At 52.4% G+C, this 23,402-nt stretch overlaps 1 protein-coding gene across 6 annotated transcripts in view; it reads left to right on the top strand.

The window, feature by feature from the left end:
- SPTAN1 (spectrin alpha, non-erythrocytic 1) overlaps positions 1-23,402 on the top strand; it is a 724,155-nt gene that overhangs the window by 309,973 nt on the left and 390,780 nt on the right. For all 6 annotated transcript variants that reach the window (XM_085614072.1, XM_085614071.1, XM_085614070.1 and 3 more), the window contains one exon: positions 1,623-1,714. In XM_085614072.1, coding sequence (XP_085470198.1) covers positions 1,623-1,714 — 92 coding nt within the window. The remainder of the gene's footprint in view (positions 1-1,622; positions 1,715-23,402) is intronic.

Below are 23,402 nucleotides of genomic sequence, written 5' to 3'. Positions count from 1 at the left end.
AGTGGAAAAGATTTGTAATTTACTGCCGTAACAATACAATCAACCCTTTAGATGCATTCATACAGCACATCATATGCTATCTGCTCCATCTTCACAGGTGTAACCTGGCATATTCATCCATACGCCTACACCTAGCAGCGATCGCTGCTTATCTACAAAACAGACAGCATTTATCACTGTTCAGAGTGCCCGCTATTAAAGCCTTTATGGAAGGCCTTAAACGAGTAATTCTTCCCAGGGCACCACCTTCCCCTGTATGGAATCTAAATTTAGTTCTTACACGGCTAATGGGTCCGCCTTTCGAACCAATGCATAAATGTGAGCTACAGTTTCTCACCTGGAAAACAGCTTTTCTCGTAGCTATCACTTCCCTTAGAAGGGTTGGTGAAATACAAGCGTTCACTATACAGGAACCCTTCCTACAAATACATCACAGCAAGGTCATACTTCGCACAAATCCGAAGTTTCTGCCCAAGGTCATTTCCCCCTTCCATCTCAATCAATCGGTGGAATTACCTCTCTTCTTTTCGCAACCTCAATCTGTTGCAGAGAGGGCCTTACACACACTCGATGTTAAAAGGGCTTTGCTGTACTACATACAAAGAACGCAACCCTTCAGGAAGACTAAACAATTGTTCGTTTCCTTCTCTCCACCACATAAAGGCAACCCCATCTCTAAATCAGGGATAGCTAGGTGGATTGTAAAGTGCATACAAATTTGCTATCAAAAGGCAAAAAGAACATTATCTGTTCCACCTAAAGCCCACTCTACAAGAAAGATAGGGGCTTCTATGGCTTTTCTAGGGAACATACCCTTAGATGACATCTGCAAAGCAGCCACATGGTCAACACCGCACACCTTCACAAAACAGTACTGTGTAGATGTGCATTCCAAGCAGCAAGCTAGGGTGGGCCAGGCTGTACTAAAGACACTTTTTCAAACCACTGCAACGGATACCGGTGGTCGCCGCTAAGGTTGGGTACTGCTATATAATCTATGCTAAGTGTACAATCTGCAGCTCATATGCCTCGAACGGAATATGCTACTTACCAGTATGCATCTGTTCTTGGCATGTAGAGCTGCAGAGTTGTACACGCCCACCCGCCTCCCCGGCTACCTGTATCCGTTCCAGTACATCTTATTTAGATACAACACACATGGGTTTCTCACTGTTATTACTACGCTCCATCATTTCCCTGTTGGCGAAAAACAATCTGAGGATGGAGCCGAAGCCCATGCGCAGTACGGACCGAAGGAGGAGTCACCGAACTCGTGACTTCCAAAGACTGTCCAAAGAATAAAAACAAACTGCAAACATCCGGGCCCAACACCAGGTGGCGATCTATGCTAAGTGTACAACTCTGCAGCTCTACATGCCAAGAACAGATGCATACTGGTAAGTAGCATATTCCTCTTTGGTAGCTGCCTCCAATTGATGACATAAACATATGCAAGTCTTGCCTTTACCCTGCTGGCTCTTTAATTTGTAAGTGCTTACTGTCTTCATTTATTTTGACTCCCTCCTTCCATTGATTCGCAGTTATGGATGTTGAACTTGAAAGTTGTCGTTTGCTCAAATGCAGCACCCTGGAGCCTTACTACTTTCTCCCTCTTTTGGCAGGAATTGAATGAGCGTTGGAGGGCCTTACAACTACTGGCCGAAGAGAGGAGTCAGCTTCTCGGCAGCGCACACGAAGTGCAGAGATTTCACAGGTAATAAGGGGGTGTAGTTCTGTGAGGTTTAAAATGCAGGTAGTACTTGGTGGCCCTTGATTTTTGTTTTCACCTCAATCCAGTTAAGCCCGTCGGATCTACCTTTCAAGCAGCATAGCCCCACGGGTCTGCCAGGGTAATTGAGACCCTCTCTCCAGATTTCGTAGTTCTTCCAATTTGGTTTTGCCTAAAACATCTTAGTTGTAGAAACATTTAAAGAAAAGTTCTCATGGTGTTAAGTCTGCATCAAGATTACAGATCTGTCAATAGTTTTTCTATAATAAAGGCGGTCCTTCATTTGGCTGTGGTGTGCACTGCATGTTCTGAGTCCTCTAGAAGAGCTCATTGCTGATGGTGAAGCAGGTGCTCCCTCCCTGTGCATCTGAGCCATGTTCTGAGCCCTGCACAAGAACTCTGTCCTGACCCTGGAGCGCCCTCCCTCTGTGTCTGGGCCATGTTCGGAGTCCTCACCAAAAGCTCACTGTTTGAACTGGAGAGGGAAATGTATGAATGGGCACAAAGTTAAAGTCTGCTTTCCCAGTAAGAAGAGGTCAGCAACGAATGGAAGTAAATGGACACAAATCATCTTGGAGTTTGTTACCAGAATTGAAGTCTCTCAGTGAGGCATTCGTTTTGCTTTGGATCCAAATAAGATCGAGCTTCAACCAAAGCTCCAGAACCTCTGTGTGAATTGCAGCCTTAGTCACTTTATACAGAACACTGAAAGCAACAGCCTTTCGGAGTCAACGGGCCTCAGAGGCAACCTGAAACCCAAATTCACCAGCACCAGTCGTCCTGCATGTTTGAGCATATTTAATGTGAGATACTTTCCAGACAGACTAACAGATAAAATGTACTTCTCGACCTCCAGTTTTTTTTGTTTTTTTTTTAACACTGGCTTGGTTGGTGAAAACTAGAAATAGGACTTTGAAAGTGAAGGTCTAAATAACTACAACCTGGCTCTCCTTTTGTACGGGGGGCCCCGGCCTGCAGCCTCCAAATCGGTTGCCGCCAAGCTTGACCGGCTGAGACTCCTCAGCTCACATTCAGAAGACTGACACCAGCACCACCTCTCAGCACAAATGCAAATAAATCTCTTCTCAAGCTGCTCAAAACTGAATTGCATGCTTTTCCCTCGTAACCGGCTTTGATCGCGACCACGTTTTGGTACTTTTCTAGCATGCTAAGCTGTGAGATGTAGCTCTCTAGGCTACATCTGCCTGGTCCTTCTCATAATCTGAACGAAGAATAGTGGCGTGTGGGGTCATTGACCAGGTGCCCTCATGGCACTCTAGGTCAATTGAGAAATGTGTTCTAAAAGAACTTCAGTGTGAAGACTGGAATTCTGTAAGCTTCTGAGTGCCATACACTTGCTTATTTGAAAATCATGTCCACAAAGTATTCTAGTTTGTGCACCCATTTATCAATTGCAGGTGCAGTTTTTTGAAATGCACTAAGTCCTACCTTGGGACCCTGCTGACACCATGAACTCTTCAGTGCGAAGTAAGGTTTGGTGCACAAAAGCACCTTTTGTCTGTTTCTTTAGTTCCGCAAGAAGTAACCATGCCTTTTTAAAGTAATAATTTGGCAGTGTGTAGCAATACTGATTTCTGTAACCACAAGGCCCCGCTTGGGCTTTATCAGGTGGAGTCTGTAAGCTGCTACTGCAGCAAGTTTGTACAACACCCTCCTTGCTTTAATCTGCAGCCAACTGTGCATCCGCATCGACTCCGGAGTCGACCAGAGCCCTCTTCAAGTGCAGTCTCACCAGTGGTTCGTGACTCTCGGTAGACTGTCATGGATTTGTATTTGGCCCTCCAGAAACCAAAACCTCTACCTGATGTTGCACTGGAAACTGAGATTACTTACTGTGGCAGTGGTTGCGTTTTTGGATGCGTGTAATGGGTTCTCACTCGGTTGTCTCTGCATAGGCGTACTGCCTTCATATTCTTGATCACAAGTAAAACTAAGATGGCACAAGGGAGGACGAGGGCGGTAGAGATTTGAGCCCTCTAGCATTATGAGGTAGTTTGTTTTGCTGGTGGTCATTTGACAATCATTTTTAGGAAAAGCACTGAGTTATACCGTCTTCCCTTTCAGTGTGGGTATATCTGAATGTTTGTCTACAGCAGTCCAGTAATGCTGCATGTAAGTGACTGTTAGTTGGATGTGTTGCAGTAGATGCTGCTTTACATACTTCTGCCATCTAGTATTGGGTGTGAACACTTGCAAATTGTTTTTCAATCAATCAATTGAGTGGATTTATGTTCCCATCCGGCTGCCATTATACCAGCCATATCGCCGCCCCAGGGAAGATATTGACACCACAGAATCTCTACGTTGGGCTTGGGATGGGTTGCGGCAATGGGCGGGCGCCCGGATACTGTGTGCCCCTTCCGTTACCACAAAACCCCATGTTGCCTAACAAAGACGGGATAAGTTAGACGTTCACGCAGAAGCTGAAACTCCACACGTTTGCGGACCTTTACCCAGATAAAACATTCAGGGTCCCCCAGGTTGCAGACTAGGGTCGGGGAGTACCATTTGCTCAAATGTTTCTGCATCATAAATTAGGTGCTGCCTGTTGTGCCCTGTGAGAAAGTGCCCTCTTTCTTGCATGGTATGCCCCCACTTTTTGCTGAATTGCTGATGTTCTTTGACTGAGTGTGCCCATGGCTCCTGCCAATCAGGTGCCCGGGGCCTGTGTTCCTTCCCTAAAATTGCATTGAAGCCTAAACCCAATTGGCATCCCTGGCCACAGGTGGGCCCCTGGTAAATGGTATCACAGGTACCCAGGGCAGTATGACCAGAGAAGGCCACTAAGGGCTGCAGCACTTATTGTGCCACCCTTAGAGGCCCTGCACCCTGAAACTCATACACTGCCTTTGCAGGCTGAGTGCCTTGGTGCAGAACAACGTGAAGAGTCGACATGGCACTGTGAGAAAGTGCCATCTTTCTTGCATGGTATGCCCCCACTTTTTGCTGAATTGCTGAATGCACTTTGTGCCCTGGGCTCCTGCCAATCAGGTGCCCAGGGCCGATGTTCCTTCCCTAAAAACTATGCTGAAACCTAAACCCAAATTGGCATCTCTGGCCACATGTCAGTCCCTGGTAAATGGTACCACAGGTACCCAGGGCACTGTCACCAGACAAGGCCTCTAAGGGCTGCAGCACTTCTTGTGCCACCCTTAGAGGACCTGTACCCTGACACAAACACACTGCCCTTGCAGGCTGAGTGTCTGGGGAACAACAAAACAGAGTCGACATGGCACACATCCCTGTGTGCCATGTCCACAAATCACTGCCTTGGCATACATCAGTCACCCCTCTAGCTGGGTGCCCTATGCCAGTGGCGAGGGTACAGGAGCATGAGCCCTGTACCCCTGCGGTGCCAAAGTAAATTCCTGGGCACTGTAAGTGCAGTACTGCCATTACGAGTATATGGTGCTGGGAGTTTGTCATTACGAACTCCACAGCACCATGATGGCTACACTGAAGACTGGGAAGTTTGGTATCAAACTTCTCAGCACATTAAACCCACACTGATGCCAGTGTGGGATTGTGAGAAAGTGGCTCTGTATATACTGTTCCTTAATGGGTACAGGGTGTACAGAGTCAACAGTCCCCCAGGGTTTGACAGAGGCTAAAGTTAGATATAACCTTACTCTCTAAAGTGGTAGCTTGGTCGAGCAGTAAGGCAGTATCAGAGGACAGTGTAAAGCATTTATTGTACACACTCAGTCAGCAAATGGTCTCACACACTCAATAACTGAACTCTAGTCCAATGGTTTATATATAAAAAATATATGCCTGTTTTATTTTAGAACCAACACTTGTATTTAAAATATACTTTCTCAGAATGAGATGTTTCATATAAATACTTTTGCAATATGCAATTGACTTGTAAACAGTTACAAGTGGTTGCAATAGGCATATTTTAAACACAACAATGCATTGAGCTCAATGGAAAATTCAAGTTATTTGCAACAGATTACTTTTTAGATTACTTTTGGAATTCCAGGACTGGATCCTAGATTTAGTCCTGGGTCAGTACTCAGAATCAAGTGATGAAAGTCGACTTAATCACTGTAATGATTTTTAAACAATATTTAGCTATTTTAAAAGTTGACACTTAGAAAATATTTCAAAGAAAACAGTCAATGATTCCCTATGGAAGAAAATTCAAGTTGCAGGTACGGTATGTTCTCGTTACTTTTGTAATCCAGTACTGGGTGCCTAGACTCAGTACTGGGACCTTTATCCAAAACAGGTAAGTAATTACGTTTTCAGATATTATACGATTTTTGAAGAATATTTAAAGATTGCAGAAATTGACACTTGGAAGAAATTTCACAGAAAAACAGTCAATGATTCCCTATGGAAGAAAATTGGGTTACGGGTAAGTACAGTTGTAAGTATTTTTCAGAGTCCGTGCTGGGCACCAAGATCCAGCACTGGGAGCTCACCTAAGAGCAGGTGAGTAATTTCGTCTTCGTTACTCGGCTGATTTTTGGTGAATATTTTAAGATTTGAAAAATCCACACTTAGAAGAAATTTCAGGAAAAAGCAAGTCAATGTTACCCTATGAGGAAAATAGAGTTTGTGGTTTAAGGGTAAGTACTCGACTGGCAGAGTTGAGGTTCTGGGCATAGACTCAGGGGTCCCCCAGGGTCTGGTAGGTACAGTTGGTTCACCCTCAGCGACTCTAGGGCGGCCGGGTGCAGAGAGAGTTAGGCCCAATGTTATCCTATGAGGGATAGGGGGGGGGGGCCTTGGTTGGTGGCTGCTGACTGGCAAGCCACGCGGTTGTGGGAGCTGGGCTCCTGGTCACTTACTCAGGGCAAGTGGGGAAGTAGGTAGGTGTAGAGTTTTCACTGCCAGGGCCACTCGGGCGGCTGGGTGCAGGGTGCTTTTGAGGCTTCGGGCGCTCTATTGAGTTCAATGGGAAATCTCCGGTTTAGAAAAAGACTGCAAGCTCGGGGACGAGGAATCTTCAGGTGCCACCACCACTTCGAGAGGTAAGTTGGGTAGTTGGAGGATAGGTAGGTACCCCAGGATTGGGCACGGGGCGCTGCGTAGGGGGGGCACCTTGTTCTGAGGCTGCAGGCTTCAGGAGTGTCGAGGGAGGTCCTTGGGTGCCGGACTCGGGGTCACAGTCGCCGGGGGGTCATCCTCGTGGTCTTTGTTCACTCCGGCACTGGCCAGGCTTGGCTGGTGCAGAGTGTGCTGCGTTTGTGGTTCCGGTCTGCTGCCAGGGATTAGAGATAGGTCTTTAGGTCTCGCCTTGGTATCGCGTAAGCGATCGCAAAGCGAGACGATTGTAAAAGGGCTTTTCAAAGTGCTCCCAAAAGCGGATTGCATGGCTAGCACGCGCACCATCACGCGCGTCGTTTTTGGGAGCACTTCAAAGGGTCCGCTCCCCCGCCTGGAATGCGCTCCCCCGCCCCCAAGCGCGCGTGCCATTCTCCGCCGCGCCTGTCTTTTTTTTTTTTTTTTTAACTAAGCGCGAGGCGCACGTGCGGCCAATACTTGTCTCCATTGATCCCTATCTTTCCCTTTCTCAATCTCACCCTCTCCCTGCCTTTTACAACTGCGGCCGCACCACTGTGCCCGCCCCCACTCCATCCTCCCACTCCCTCCTCGTCAGCTTCAGCGCACGCTTGTTGTTCTTGAAATGTGCCAATTCCCCTCACACTTGTTTGATGGTAACATCTAAAATCGAAAATCTAGAACCGCATGACTTTTAATAGAAGGTAATACTTCCCTTCTGAAACCCTAAACTGAGAAGACCGCGCAGTAATGCATTATTGCAGAGGTTTGTATTTCTGAGCTTTCACAATCGTAATTATACAGTTTGAGACCCTGATTCACATGCGGTGCAATGACATGTCTGGCAGGCTCCACAACTCTTTAGTGTCTTCGCAAATGGTGGAAACATAAGAACAATCAACCTCCCCCCGCAGTTCTCTCCTCTCACCAGAGCCGTAATTGCACGCCCAGCTTCCGGGTTTAATTACATATCACACCTCCTTATAGAGTCTATCGCCGTCTGGGGAAACGCACAGGGGACTTTGATTTCGATTTGATTATGCATGAATTTACAAGACTGCACCCAGACGTTGCTTAAGAGAACAGAAATGATTCCTGTTCGTAATCATCCCAAAACACTATTTCCAGAAGCTTCCATCCCGTTCCATAGAAAACTAGTAAATGCAGCCACCTGAAAGTCCCTGCTGCTAAAACTCGCGCAATGGTATCTTAGGTCATTAGCCACGTTTAGAAGGGGGGTGTAGCATGAGAAAGAAGTCTTGCCGAATAACAACAAGTTGGGTAATTGCTGGGCTCTGTCAGCGCTGCTCACACCTATTATTTTGCATGCGCTCAGCTAACTAGCCTGTCGAGATGGCGTCGAGAGCAGCAGCGCGGTGTCCGAGGAAATTAGAGGCGCTTTTTGCCGTTTGCTTGAGGTTGGTGTCTGGCATGCCATTCCTGAGCGAGGGACGGACGGACGGCCACAAGGAAGGGGCAGTGAGACTAAACTGGCGAGACTGTGAAAAGTGCACATTTGTATATACATCTCCGGCACACAGCTGTGTGATAAGGAGATGCATAGGCTAAAAATACAGGATTGAACTAGTATGACATGCGTCTACCTTTCTTTATTATTACATTATAAGTTACCTCTGCCGAACGCAGCCGTGCAAATGTCACATTCGCATCCCCATCTGCAAGCTAACCCCTCGCTCTCTCTCTCGCTTGCACTCTCTCTCGCTCTCTCTCTTTCATTCGCACTCTTTCACTCGCTCGCACTCTTTTTCTTTCGCTCGCACTCTCTCTCTCTCTCTATCGCTCTTTTTATGAACCGTTCATACCTGCCTGGTAAATTCTCCACCGTTTAAAAACACTTCTCCTTCCAACCCATTGGCCCGTACAGTGTAGCCTACTACCGTCTGAACACAAAGCAATCTAATGTAAGGAGTGGACGAGGCCTGGGCACGTTGAAGGTGTTTCATTTCTACCAGTTGCATTTACGGTAGTTATGGAGGCTGGGTAAATGCCAGTAGCCAATAACAAGCAGGCACAAGAAAATTCAAGCGCACTGCATCGTAGTCTTTGCTTCCGCTGTCTGGAGTTTTCATCTTTGCTGCACCCAACGAAAGGGGATCCGTTGCTGTGAAAGTTGTAGAGGTGGCTTGGCAAGGTGAGGAAGGGGTTGCGATTCGATTTTTCTGGGCTCGCTTTTCCGTTCGTTGCCTTTCCGCTACACTTTTTCATAAACGGCTGAGGTGTGTGCGCTTTGAGGGCCTGATGAGTAGGAACGGCCACACTTGTGTGTTAGTTAGTTGCTGTGTTTGTACGGTCATTGGCAGCTGCAGGGGCAATGTTTGCTTTAAGCTGCAGAGGCCTCCCGATGAGAGCCCCAACACTTATTCTTTTACAAACTAAGCACTGCTGCCACGGCCTCTTCATGTTATGCAAATACAACAGCCCAAGGTGTAGCTCCTGTGACTGGCATGCCAACAGAGCAAGTGCAAGTAATATACCAATTTTATTGGGCCTGTCACATTCTAAGAGGAAACCGGTCATTGGAAAAACGATATTTTGTTCTTGGAGGCTCCAGAGCTATTTTTCTCGTTCCGAAATGGTCCTTTGAACGTTTCTTGTTTTGTTGAAATGGAACAGAATGCCTAGTCGACCCTGATTTTTTTATTGCTAATTTTCTTTATGAATGAGCCCTTGACGGTGATATTATTGTCTATGTAAACCTGATTTAAATGTGATTATTAATTGTCAGCCTCTGTTTCAACGTCCACATCCTAAGGGAAAGTCGCACTTTCAATTGGGAATAGGATGTGAAAAAGAGAGACAGAGTCTGGTACAGTGTGAAGTGTCAGATTGTTCGCTCCAGCTGAGAAACGAAACCAGGACAAGATAATTAAGTGCTTTAAGATCGGCAGTAAAGATTGCAATCTCTTTGTTCCCAGCGTCAGTGAGATGCAAATGAACAAACAGCGTGACGCCAAAGGTCTTATTTTTTTAAAAACAAACCAGGTCACTGCTACAGTAAAAGGAACACCAAGCATTTGCAATGCAATAGGTCTCGCATTTACAAGAGTTTAAGCTATTGGCATTGTAAATGACGATGCCTTTTATTTGTTTGAAAAACGAAAACACAAATAAAAGGCATTATTTGCAATGTGAATAGCTCAAACTCACGTAAATGCGAGACCTATTGCATTGTAAATGCTTGTTGAGTAGAGCCTCTACTCATGGGAGTCCCAGGGGCTTAGAGCCAAAAGGTAGCCAGGTCCTCCGGGGTTGGTGAGGTTGCTGGCCACAAGAGGTGCCGGGTTGGAGCAGGAGCAGGTTCGAGGGTCGACAGGCCGGTAGGGCTGGTGCCAAAGTAGTTGGTGTCGTCCTCTTTTCAGCAGCTGCAGGGCAGGTCTTCTTTCTTCTTGCTCTTTGTAGTTTCGAATCTGGAATCTGGGGAAGGACGGTTCAGGGAGCCCCTAAATACTAGATTTAGGGGAGTTACAGGTAGGTGATGCGCAGGGACCAATGGGTCCTTGTCCTGGGGTGGGTACACCGCCTATCCTGCCTCTCTCCTGTGGGAGGGGGGCAGTAGCCTAGTCCTGATAGGGTAGGGCTCCCCATCTTCAAGATGGCGAGAGCCCGGAGATGTGCTTCACCTCGACTCCCCCACCTGAGGGGTGGGGTTGGCAGGCTGGCACATCCCCTGTCCTTGTATGGGGTTTCCGGCCAAGCTTCCCGCCAGAGTGGGGGGTTGCAGTGGCCTGGGGAAACTCCAAATGGCGGCCTGCCTTTGAAGCTTCCCTTTGCTCATCCTGGGGGAGGAGATTTCTCACCTCACCCAGGATGTGCATTGTTGCAGGCCCGGGAGAGCAGGGGCTCTCCCACCCAGGGGTCCAGCAACGTGTCTGCTGTGTGGCAGCCTGGGCAGCCTCAGAGCAGACGTGGATTGTAAGTTAGCTGTAAGGGGGCATCTCTAAGATGCCCTCTGGGGTGCTTAGTACATTAAATCCTACACTGGCATCAGTGTGGGTTCAATGTGCTGAGAAGTTTGATACCAAACTTCCCAGGCTTCAGTGTTGCCAATATGGTGCTATGGAGCTCGTGTTTGACAAGCTCTCAGCACCATGCACTCTTAAATGACAGCACTGCACTTACAGTGCCCAGGAATGGACCCGGGTACTGTAGGGGCACAGGGCTTCTGCTCCTGTGCCCACACCATAGGCGTAATGCACCCAGCTAGAGGGGTGGCTGACAAATGCCTTGGCAGTGTAGGTGATGGGCATGGTACACAGTGATGTGTGCCATGTTGACTCTTTGTTTTGTCCTGCACCCAGACACTCAGCCTGCAAGGGCAGTGTGTGTGTAAGGGTACAGGGCCTCTGAGGGTGGCACAATGAGTGCTGCAGCCCTTAGAGGCCTTCCCTGGCCACAAGGCCCTGGGTACCTAGGGTACCATTTACTAGGGGCTGACATGTGGCTAGGGTTTGCCAATTTGGAGTTTGTGTGGTTTAAGGAAGGAACATAGGCCCTGGGCACCTGATTGGCAGGAACCCAGGGTACACTCAATCGAAGTACATTCAGCAATTTAGCAAAAAGTGAGGGCATACCATGCAAGAAAGATGGCACTTTCTCACACCGCCCTCGCGCGCTGACGTCCGTTCTTCTTTTTTCCGCGCCAGTAAGCGCAGATCCGGGAGAGCTACCCCTTAAGTCACTTTTTGACTAACTTTTTCGATCCTTTTTGATCTTGTCTCGACTCCGGTGCCGGTAGGATGCCTGGTTTTAAAGCCTGTGCGGACTGTAACCGCCTGATGTCAGTTACGGACCATCACCGCCGGTGCCTTTACTGCTTGGGCCTCGACCACGACGCGGAGTCGTGTTCGGACTGCAAGGCCCTGACCTCGAAGGCTAGACTGGAGCGGTCCCGTAAGCTTCTCGAGATTCGCCACTCGGCTCCGCGAGCCTCTCGATCCCGGTCCAGGAGGAGGTCCAAGGATCGGTCGCGGAGCCGCAGCCGCAGCCGACGTCACCATCGGTCGTCGGGATCCAAGTCTTCGGGTAAGTCGAAGCATTCCAAGAAGTCCAAGAGGCGACACCGCTCTTCGGAGTCCCCTCGCCGGTCGCGCGACTCGGCCGAGGGTCAGGGTGGTTCCACCCCCGCGGCTCCGGCGGAGCCGCAGGCGCCGCGCAAGTCCTCATACCCACCGGTCCCTGGGACTGACACGACGCCGGCGGAGGTCAGTGCCTTCCTCTCGGCCATGAGGAGCCTGGCTTCGCCGTCGACGCCCGCTGGTGCGCCTTCGGGCCCCGCGGACCCGACTGGGCTGCCTTGCCTGCCGGTGGCTCCGGCCCCAGCGCCGTTGACGGCTCCGGCCTCGACGCCGCAAGCGCCCGAGGGACCCGTTCCCGAGTCCCCACTGACGCTGGTTGACCTCGTCACGCCTCCTCCGCCGGCGTCGACACCGGTACCACCGCCGACGTCGAGCCCCAGTTCAGCCCCGCTCCGGGCCCGGCGCCGATACGGCGTCGATGGACGCCGCGTTCGCGCCGCTGGAGACACATTATCGCCCGGCTCCGCTCCTTCCTCCTGTATACCAGGAATCGGATGATGGGGACAACTGGGAGGGATCCGAGGATCCTATGGCCGTTCAGGCTCAAATGTCACAGGACTGGGCAGATGAACTGGGGGAGGCCAGTGGCCTGGATACCTCTCCGGACACTGGATTAGTCTCTCCTCCGACTGTGGCTTCGGAGGAGGGCGCTGCTTTCTCTGTGGTGCTGCGCAAGGCGGCCGCAGCCCTTGGGCTCGAACTGCCTGCTGTGGCTGTGAGGACTCCACTGAGCCTCTGCTGCAATTCAATGAGGCCCTCATTGACGTTCTGCAGGGCACCTGGTCCAAGCCCTCCACAGTTCCTCCTGTGGACAGGAACGTCGCCAGGCGCCACCGCCCTGCTCCGGGCGACCCCAGTTTTCTGTCCCAACACCCTACCCCCGAGAGCCTGGTTATCCAGGCCTCTACCTCCCAATCCTCCTTCCCGACCGCCCCGCCGGACCTGGATTCCAAGAGACTGGAACAGTTTGGCAAGAAGCTGTTCTCCTCCCTTAGTTTGGGCCTGCGGTCTTTGAACACCGCCTGTCTCTTGGACCGTTATTCCCACTCTCTGTGGGATGCGGTGGAGGACGTGCTGCCCCTGTGTCCGGAGGAGGTCCGGACTCGACTTACCCAGGCTCTGGCCGATGGGAGGGATGCAGCGCGACATGCTATCCGATGTGGGCTTGACACTACGGACTCGCTGGGTAGGGCAATTTCTACCACAGTGGCGCTTCGACGTCACGCCTGGCTGCGGTCCACGTCATTTTCGGGCGATGTCCAGAGCACTCTCATGGACATGCCCTTTGATGGCACTCGCCTTTTTGGTGAGAAAGCGGACAGTGCGCTGAATCGCTTTAAGGACTCCCGGGCTACGGCCAAGTCCTTGGGCCTCTCGGCCCCGCGGTCGCAAACTTCCGCTTTTCGCCCCTTTCGTGGCCAAGGAAGGGGTGCCTCCTCACGTCCGCCTAGCCACCAGCCGCAGAACCAACCTGCGCGCGGTCGTGGTTTCCGCCGAGGCGGTTCTGGAGGACGACGAGGTCAGTCCACATCCACCCCGGCAGCATCCGCCTCAAAACCTTCCTAGTCCGAGCTTTCAGGCCCATTCCACGCCAGTGGGCGGCAGGGTTCGCCATCACCTGCTCCACTGGCGGTCCATCACATCGGACAGGTGGGTGCTGCAAATCGTCCGAAGGGGCTACTCCCTCCCCTTCGAGACGACCCCTCCAGCCATGCCACCGCAGCACCACTGTATCTCGGTGGATCATTTGAATCTTCTCCACGAGGAAGTTTCGGCCCTCTTGGCCAAGGGGGCCGTCGAGCGCGTTCCGAGCCCAGAAGTAGGTCGTGGTTGTTGTTCCCTTGGCCAAGGGGGCCGTCGAGCGCGTTCCGAGCCCAGAAGTAGGTCGTGGTTGTTGTTCCCACTACTTTCTGGTTCCCAAGAAGGGCAAAGGGGGCCTACGCCCTATCTTGGACCTCCGGAACGTCAATGCCTTCCTCCGGAAGGAAAGGTTCAAGATGTTAACTTTGGCTCAGGTTCTAGCTGCCCTAGACCCTGGAGACTGGATGGTAGCGTTGGACTTGCAGGACGCATATTTCCACATCCCCGTCCTGCCGGCCCACCGGCGTTACCTGCGGTTCACGGTGGGCCAAGAGCACTTTCAGTTTACCGTGCTCCCCTTCGGCCTCACCAGTGCCCCTCGGGTGTTCACGAAAGTGATGGCGGTGGTCGCAGCTCATCTGCGCAGATCAGGGGTTCCAGTCTTCCCCTATCTCGACGACTGGTTGTTGAAGGCGGGCTCGCCCCAGACAGTCGTCTCCCACCTCCAGACTACAGCGGATCTCCTGCATTTGCTGGGATTTTCCATCAACGTGCCGAAGTCACACCTGAGTCCCTCTCAGAAGCTCCTCTTCATCGGAACGGTTCTAGATTCGGCGCAGTTCCGGGTCTATCCGCCGGAACGGCGGGTCCGGGATATACAGGCCCTGATTCCCATCTTTCGGCCTCTATCCTGGGTTTCGGTCAGGCTAGTGTTGCGGCTTCTGGGGCTGATGGCCTCCTGCATCCTACTAGTGCATCACGCCAGGCGGCGCATGCGGGCTCTGCAGTGGGACCTGAAGTTTCAGTGGGCCCAGCATCACGGCAACCTGTCCGACCATGTCTTGATCTCGGAGGGCACTGCACAGCAGTTGCAGTGGTGGCTCACGGACCGCGATTGGGTCATGGGCAGGAGCCTCTCCCTTCCCCAACCGGAGCATGTCGTAGTGACGGATGCGTCCCTCCTGGGATGGGGTGGCCATATGGGAGAGGCGGAGATCAGAGGCCTCTGGTCTCCGGCGGAGTCTCGTCTCCAAATCAACTTGTTGGAGTTGAGAGCGATCCGACTTGCACTGAAAGCCTTCCTTCCCTCTGTCAGGGGAAGTGTCGTGCAGGTGTTCACGGACAACACCACCGCCATGTGGTATTGCAACAAACAAGGCGGGGTGGGGTCGTGGACCCTTTGTCAGGAGGAGGCTTTGCGCCTCTGGATGTGGCTGGAACACCAGGGCATCACCCTAGTGGTTCAACATCTGGCGGGCTCTCTGAACGCCAGAGCAGACGAACTCAGCCGCCGGTGCATGATGGATCACGAATGGCGTCTGAACTCCGAAGTGGCGCAAGGTCTCTTTCAGCAGTGGGGAGAGCCTTGGTTAGATCTATTCCCCACCGAAGAGAACGCGCAATGTCAGCAGTTCTGCGTGTTGGAATTTCCAAGGCGGCACTCGCCTGGCGACGCTTTTCGTCACGAGTGGAGTTGCGGTCTGTTGTACGCCTTTCCGCCTATACCACTTCTGCCCAGAGTGCTGAAGAAGATCAGGTACGACCGGGCCCAAGTCATCTTGGTGGCTCTGGATTGGGCACGAAGGTACTGGTATCCCGAGCTACTCAGTATGTTGACCGATCCTCCGATACGTCTGCCCCTTCGGGAGGATCTTCTGTCGCAGCAGCAGGGGACGGTCCTCCACCCAAACCTGTCCAGCCTCCACCTCCATGCGTGGAGATTGAGCGGCGGCAGTTGATGCCATTTGACTTGCCTCCTGAAGTCTGTGATATCATTCTGGCAGCCAGGCGTCCCTCCACAAAGACGGTATACGCCTGCCGGTGGAACAAATTTGTGGCATGGTGCGCAGCAAAGGCTGTGGATCCCCTTTCGGCCCCTCTTTCTGAGGTTCTACTGTTTCTTCTTTCTTTAGCCCGGCAGGGCTCTGCCCTGGCCACCCTGAAAGGTTATCTTGCTGCCATCTCTGCCTTCTTGCGGCTTCCTGATCAGCCTTCTCTTTTCAAGTCCCCTGTAGTTACACGTTTTCTAAAGGGCATTACTCACACGTTCCCTCCTGTCCCTTTTGTAATGCCTCAGTGGGACTTGAATCTTGTTCTCACATTTCTAATGTGTGCTCCCTTTGAGCCTCTTCATAATTGTCCTCTTCGTCTTCTGACTCTTAAGACTGCTTTTCTGGTAGCCATCACCTCGGCTAGACGGGTGAGTGAGCTCCAGGCTTTATCTTCAAAGCCCCCTTTTCTCTCTGTTCATCCGGACAAGGTTGTCCTTCGGCCTCGTCCCTCCTTTCTTCCGAAAGTGGTGACTCCATTTCATCTTGGGCAGTCTGTCACCTTGCCCACCTTCTTTCCGCCTCCGCATCCTTCCAAAGAGGAAGAGAGGCTCCACCGTCTGGACCCAAAACGTGCGCTCTCCTTTTATTTGGACCGCACAAAGCAGTTCCGGGTGGACGACCAACTTTTCGTTGGATACGTGGGTGCTAAGAAGGGGAAAGCTGTGCACCAAACGGACCATCTCTCGGTGGGTCGTTTTGTGAATCAAAATTTGTTACTCCTTGGCAAAAAAGGACCCTCCTGTTGGGCTGCGCGCCCACTCTACTCTGGCCACAGCGGCTACTACTGCTTTGGGACGGGGTGTCCCTTTGCAGGACATCTGTCAGGCGGCGACGTGGGCTTCGTTACACACGTTTGCCAGGCATTATTGCCTTGACAGCCAAGTCCGGAGGGATGGCTTCTTTGGCCGTTCTGTCCTCCAGGACTTTCTGGTGTGATCTTGGTTCGCAGACCCACCACCGGGGATGGTATTGCTTGGGTATGTATTCTAAGGTGAGGAATCTAACTTGTTTCTTTCAGATGAACAAGTTACTTACCTTCGGTAACGATGTATCTGTAAGAAACATTAGTTAGTTAGATTCCTCACCGACCCACCCATCCTCCCCGTTCTGCGAACTGACATCTAGGGTTAAGGTTATCCTTTTCAGGCCCCTAGATTTTATTTTTGGCACCAGTGTCGGTCTTTGCATGGCTCTGCGTTCCTGGCGCGGAAATCTATGTACAAGAACTGACGTCAGCGCGCGAGGGCGGCGTCTAAGTACTCAGACGACGTCATTCCGATGACGGACGCGGAGCCGCAGACGACGCCTAGCGACGCGCAAGGGGTATTGCTGACGAAAAATCTTCCGGATCCAGTCTGACGCCTGGGGATATTCTAAGGTGAGGAATCTAACTAACTAATGTTTCTTACAGATACATCGTTACCGAAGGTAAGTAACTTGTTCTTTAATGCCACCTACTTCGAGACCCCGAGACATTTGGGAGCCGTTCATTGCTCGGGTCCAGGAGCAGAGGGTGAGGACCCGTGTTGACTCTACCGGGGAAATGTAATGATCCGATTATTTGATGTGTTTATGGTGAAGGTCATGTCACGGGAGGTCTCTGCTCTGCTACTATATTCCTAAAACTGTAAACCTCATGTTTGCTGTTGTATAATAGCTGTTCTGTAGTAGGGGATCTCTGTGTATAGTCATAATCTATGAATAATCCCCGCCCATGTGCGGGGACCCCGGAGCAATCAAAAATATCTCTTAAGCTGTCCCGCATTTGCAAACCTGCAAAGACACTTAAGAGACAGACAAAATAATACAGCCTAATCACCACAAGGCTGCACTGGCCAGCACTTCCTCTGAAGTGAACACAAAAGCCAAAATAAAGTTGAAATGTCATTTTTATTCACATTTGACATGTTCCTTTATTATCACACACTCCCTTCACCAAAATCCCTTTAAACAATAGAGAGGAAGGGGTGGACAGACAAGCCCTATAGGCTGTCATTATGTGTCTGCTAAAGGGATACCGTGCCTTTAAGAAACTCTCCAGAGACCCCCGGTATCCCAGGATGCACAGCCAACACAAGTTACTTTCAGTTCTTTTTTCCGGCTCCTGCTAGCAGGACCCTGGAGCTTGAGCTCTACCCTTTTGGGTGGTTTAATTGATTAAAATCGGATTTTTTGGATTAAAAGTGGTTTCATTCGACGTCTAAAGCCTTTGTCTACTACTGCCTGCAATCTGGAGCAGTTTTGGCCCACTCTCAGCATGGCTTTATTCGATAAATGCCCTGAGTGTGGGAGGAAGAAGGCTAAGACGGACCCACATGAGGTGTGTATCCTCTGCTTGTCGCCCTCACATGTCCCAGCTGCCTGTGACATCTGCAGCACCTTTTCGAAAAGGACCCTGAGGGACCGGGAGAAGACTCGCCTTCAGGGACAGGAGAAGCAGAGGACCGGTGAGACTTCAGGGCATGGAGGGTCCCATTCCCCCTCCTCCGCCCATGCTTCAGCCCCTGGAGGGACCTCCGGGCAGAAAAAGGAGCAGAAACGACACCTACCGGCTGGTAGGTCGCGTTCGACGTCGAAGGCGACGACGTCGACGGCGAGAGAGAAGGCACCGGTATGTTCGCCGTCGATCCAGGGCTCTGGGTCGCGGCAGCCTCGGCGTTCGACGTCGAGGGAGGGGCCGGCGAGACCCGGGACCGGGTCGCCGTCGCAGGTGTCACGGTCGACGTCGACAACACATCGACGTCGTACCGAGCCCCATGGACTGCACTCACCACCGTCTACCCACGGCTCGACGCTGACGGAGTCGACGCCGAGATCCCGGCGCCCGCCGTCGAGGCGGAGGCGGTCGACGCCGGTACGCAGGTCGACGTCGAGACACCAACGATCGACGTCGAGACATCAACGATCGACGTCGAGATACCAACGATCGACGTCGAGACATCAACGATCGACGTCGAGATACCAACGATCGACGTCAAGATCGCAGCAGTCGACGCCGAGGCACCGGCGGTCGACGTCGAGACGCCAGAAGTCGGCGTCGAGGAGACAGTCGACGTCGAGGCAGACACCCCGGCGACGGCGATCAAGGCGGGGCTCGACTCCGAGGAGGCATGGGTCGACGTCGAGGAGGCTTGGTTCGACGTCGAGAGGACGATCGACTGCGGGGCGGCACTCGTCGTCGAGGGCGAAGAGACGCCGTTCGAGGTCAAGGTACAGTTCGACGTCCCAGACATCGGGGAATACGTCCTCGGTGATTACGATCTCCAGCCGAGGATCGGGAAGGCGCGGACGTTCGCCTTCGGTGGCTTCCCCGCGGGACAGGCCCGCCAAGAAGAGGAGAGTGGCCGCGAGCCCGGACAATGATGATGGGGGCTCTCCGGCTAGAAGTGATGGGGCTTCAGACCATCTGACCCCGCTGCGTACCCAGCGGCCTCCTTTGCCTCCGGTGCCCGACCTTCCACCGGCGCCTCCACCGGTGCCTGCACTTCCTCCTCCTCCTCAGCCTCCTCCTCTTCCTCCGCCTCCTCTTCCTCCTCCTCCACCTCCTCCGCTGCCTCTGCCCGTGCCTCAGCTGCCTGCCTCACCACCGCAGCCGCCGCCTCCTCCCCCGAGGGTCCCTCACCGGCAGAGATCTCGCTCTCGCCCTCGCAGGCGATCACGGAGTAGGCGCAGATCCTCCACTCGCTCTGGACATGGTCGACGGAGGTATCGGTCCCGTTCCAGAGGGTCGAGGGGCACGTACTCTCCGGGGGCTGGCAAGTATTCGCCCTCGCTGTCAGAGACGCCTCCTTCCCGCGTCTCTCCAGTGGATGACATTGCCACGTTCCAGGAGGTGTTGCTGAGAGGGGCTGCGAAGTTGGGGATATCAGTGACTACCCCTATTCCCACTACGTCTGTGATTTTTGAGACTTTGCATAAGGTACATCTGTCGCGCCCCCTCCTCCCGCTGGTCCCAGGACTGGAGGAACCTGCGATGGAGGTGTTCTTAACGCCGGCTGTGGTGAAGCCGGCGCCCTCGAGACTGTCAAAGAAGTACAGGGCCCCTGACTCGGATCCGGCGTTCCTCAGAGTGGACCCCCCACCGGATTCTGTTATCGTGGCGGCGGCTCGTAAGCAACACTCTACGACGCCTTCCTCCACGGCTCCCCCGGATAAGGAGAGTCGCAAAATGGACTCCTTGGGGAGGAGGATGTGCTCCACGTCGGCTACTACAATGAAGGCCGCTAGCGCCTCCGCTCTGTTGGGGCGCTATGACAGGTCTCTTTGGGACTCCCTGCAACAGTTCGCGGCCTCCCTGCCCAGAGACAAGAGGGAGGATTTTCAAGAGGTGCTGAACGAGGGCATGATGGTCTCTAATCAGATCATCAGTGCGGCGGGGGACGTGTCGTTGTTGGCGGCCCATGGGTACTGCCACGGCATACATATGAGGAGGCATTCCTGGCTGCGGCTGACTCCGCTCAAGCCGGAAGCGCAGCAGAAGATCGCCAATCTACCATTCTCTGGCACGACGTTATTCGGGTCGCATGCGGATGACGAGATGGCCCGCATGAAGGCTGAGGCGGAGACTCTGAAGGCGGTGGGGCTGGAGCGGCCTAAGGAGCAGAGGAGGTCCTTCCGTTCCTCGGGCAGGCGCTACACCAAGCAGAGGGGCCAAGGGCGTCAGTCGGGCCCCCAGCAACAGCCCCAGCAACAGCAGCAGTACCAGAGGCAGCCCTTTCAGAAGCGCCAGAGGGGCAGAGGCCAGCATCAGTCCTCGGCGGGGAACAAAGGCCCGTCCGGGGCGAAGCCCTGAAAAGTTACTTCCCCCTCATCCGTTACCCGCTCCGGTGGGGGGAAGTATTCAACACTACCTGGCAGAGTGGAGGACAATAACACAGGACAAGTGGGTGCTGAATATTGTTTGCAATGGCTACTGTCTTCGTTTCACCAGTTCGCCTCCACAGATTCCACCAGTGCGCTCCCTTTACATGGTGCGGGAGCTCCAGCGGGAGGCGGACGTTCTATTAAAAAAGAAGGCGATAGAAGCTGTTCCTTTGAGGCAAAAAGGAAAAGGTCTCTACTCACGGTTCTTTCTCGTAAGAAAAAAAGACAAGAACGAGTTCAGGCCTATTCTGGATCTGCGTCAAGCAAACAGGTGGATCCGCCGAGAAAAGTTCCGTATGTTGTCCCTGCATCAGATTTACCCTCAGTTGCATCGAGGAGACTGGCTGTGCGCCATAGATCTGCAGGACGCTTACTTTCATGTGCCGATCGCACCGAAGCATCGCAAATTCCTGAGGTTTCTGGTAGGCAACAACCATTACCAGTATTCCGTACTCCCGTTTGGCCTGAAGTCTGCGCCACGGACGTTCTCCAAGTGCATGGCAGTGGTCGCGGCACACCTGCGGAAGACCAAGGTGTTTGTGTACCCTTACCTGGACGACTGGTTGATCAAAGCGTCCACTTATCAGGAAGCCCAGTGCCATTTCAACAGGACGGCGGCTTTGCTTCACCGTCTGGGGCTGCACATCAACATGACGAAGTCAGTGCCGATCCCTGTGCAGTGTCTCCAGTACTTGGGGGCTTCAGTCAATACCTTGACCGCAAGCGTGTGTCCTTCGGAGGAGAGACGCTTATCGATCCGTGGGAAGGCTCTGCATCTCATCTCAGCCCGCTCTCCTACGGTGAGGACGGTGTCTTCATTACTGGGGTCGATGGCTTCTTGCATCTTCCTCACCCCCAATGCACGTCTGCATATGAGGCCCCTGCAGGAATGTCTGGAGGATCAATGGGACCAGAGGAGGGGGCGTTGGGAGGACAAGATCCAGTTGTCTCAGCACGCTCGGCAGTCTCTGAAATGGTGGTGTTCCCCAGAGAATGTCTGCAAGGGGACCCCTTTTCACAAGGACATTCCGGCCCAGACCATAGTGACCGATGCGTCTCTCCAGGGCTGGGGAGCGCATTCGGGCCCTCTTCAGATTCAGGGGATATGGTCGCAGATGGAGACGACCTACCATATCAACTTTTTGGAACTCAGAGCAGTACACTTGGCCTTGAAGGCGTTCCATCCCTCCTTCAGGACGTCCTCCCTGCTGGTTCAGACGGACAATACTACGACCATGTATTACCTCAACAAGCAGGGGGGCTCCCGGTCACGCACCCTGTCTCGGGAGGCACAGGCGATCTGGAACTGGCTGGTGGCCAGGAATCTGACGATCACGGCGACCCACCTGCCGGGAGTGCAGAATGCCCAAGCAGACGCGCTCAGCAGACTCGTTCAAGAGAACCACGAGTGGGTGCTAAACGACGACGTGCTAAGAGACGTCTTCGCAGAATGGGGCACTCCGGATATAGATCTGTTCGCCACGGCAGAAAACAGCAAATGCCGCGACTTCGCGTCCAGGTACTACCAGCCAGGGACGCTGGGGAATGCACTATGGATCAGCTGGTCCAACAGCTTTCTCTACGCCTTTCCACCCATTCCCCTGATTCCGGCGGTGCTGATCAAGCTGTCGCAATCCAGAGCCAGAATGATCCTGATTGCTCCGGAGTGGCCGAGACAATGGTGGTTCACCGACCTTCTTCACCGGTCTGTTCTGCCACACCGGCGCCTGCCGTGCCGGCCGGACCTCCTCACGAAGTTCGGAGGGCAGATGGTTCACCCCAATCTCTCGTCCTTGAGTTTGGCAGCATGGCTCCTGAGCTAGTGCAGTATGGACACTTGAACTTGCCTCAGGACTGTATGGAGATCTTAAAAGAGGCTAAGAGACCGTCTACGAGGACCTCCTACGCCTATAAGTGGAAGAGATTCTGCTTATGGTGCAAGGCGAAGGACTTTGACCCTACATCCTGTAAAGAAGACGTTATTTTGCCTTATCTGCTGCAGTTAGCTCAGTCTGGGCTTAATTTCCAATCTATTAAGGTTCATCTCGCAGCTCTGACTGCGTATAGGAAGGGCCCTTCTCAAACCTCATTTTTTCAAATCCCTGTGATTAAGGATTTTTTGGAGGGTTTGCGTAAGGTGTTTCCCCCTGTTAGAAGGCCTTCTCCACCTTGGGAATTGAATGTGGTGTTATCTAGATTGATGAGGGAGCCTTTTGAACCTATCCATAAGGCTTCGCTGCAGCATTTGTCTTGGAAGGCGGCCTTCCTTGTAGCCATTACCTCGGCCAGGAGGGTGAGTGAGATTCAGGCTCTGTGTTGCCAAGAGCCGTATACTGTTTTCCATGCTTCTAAAGTAGTGATGCGTACCCATCCTAAATTTTTGCCTAAGGTGATATCAGATTTCCATGTGAATCAGATGATAACTTTGCCTACGTTTTTTCAGCATCCTTCCTCTCCGGCGGAGAGGTCTCTGCATTCACTTGATGTGCGTAGGGTGTTGAAATTCTACCTGGATAAGACAAAAGATATCCGCAGGTCGGATCAACTGTTTGTTAATTATGGTTCGGTAAGAACTGGTTTAGCTACCTCAAAGCAGTCCATTTCCAGATGGATTGTTTCCTGTATTCAGCTTTGTTATCAGAAAGCTAATAAAACGTTAGGGGGTAAGCCTACGGCACATTCGACTAGAGGCAAGGCGGCTACCACCGCTTTGCTTAGGAATGTTCCCATTGCTGACATTTGTAAGGCTGCCACCTGGAAGTCAGTCCATACGTTTACAAAGCATTACTGCCTGGACTCTGATGCTAGGGCAGATGCGCAGGTTGGACAGGCTTCGCTAAGGAATTTGTTTGCACAGTGATTTGTTGGTGGTTGGTCTTACTCCACCGCTTCTTGTTGGTTGGGATGGGCTTGCCATTCTATTCATAGATTATGACTATACACAGAGATCCCCTACTACAGAAGGAGTAGTTTCTTACCTGTAACTCCAGTTCTGTAGTAGGGGTATCTCTGTTATAGTCATAAGCGACCCTCCCTCCTCCCCGGTGG

The sequence above is a fragment of the Triturus cristatus genome, chromosome 1_2 (genome assembly GCF_964204655.1).
Source record: "Triturus cristatus chromosome 1_2, aTriCri1.1, whole genome shotgun sequence".
In the NCBI taxonomy this organism is placed as follows: Eukaryota; Metazoa; Chordata; class Amphibia; order Caudata; family Salamandridae; genus Triturus; species Triturus cristatus.
The sequence above is the reverse complement of the archived record's forward strand: the minus strand, read 5'-3'. Positions and strand labels throughout refer to the sequence as shown.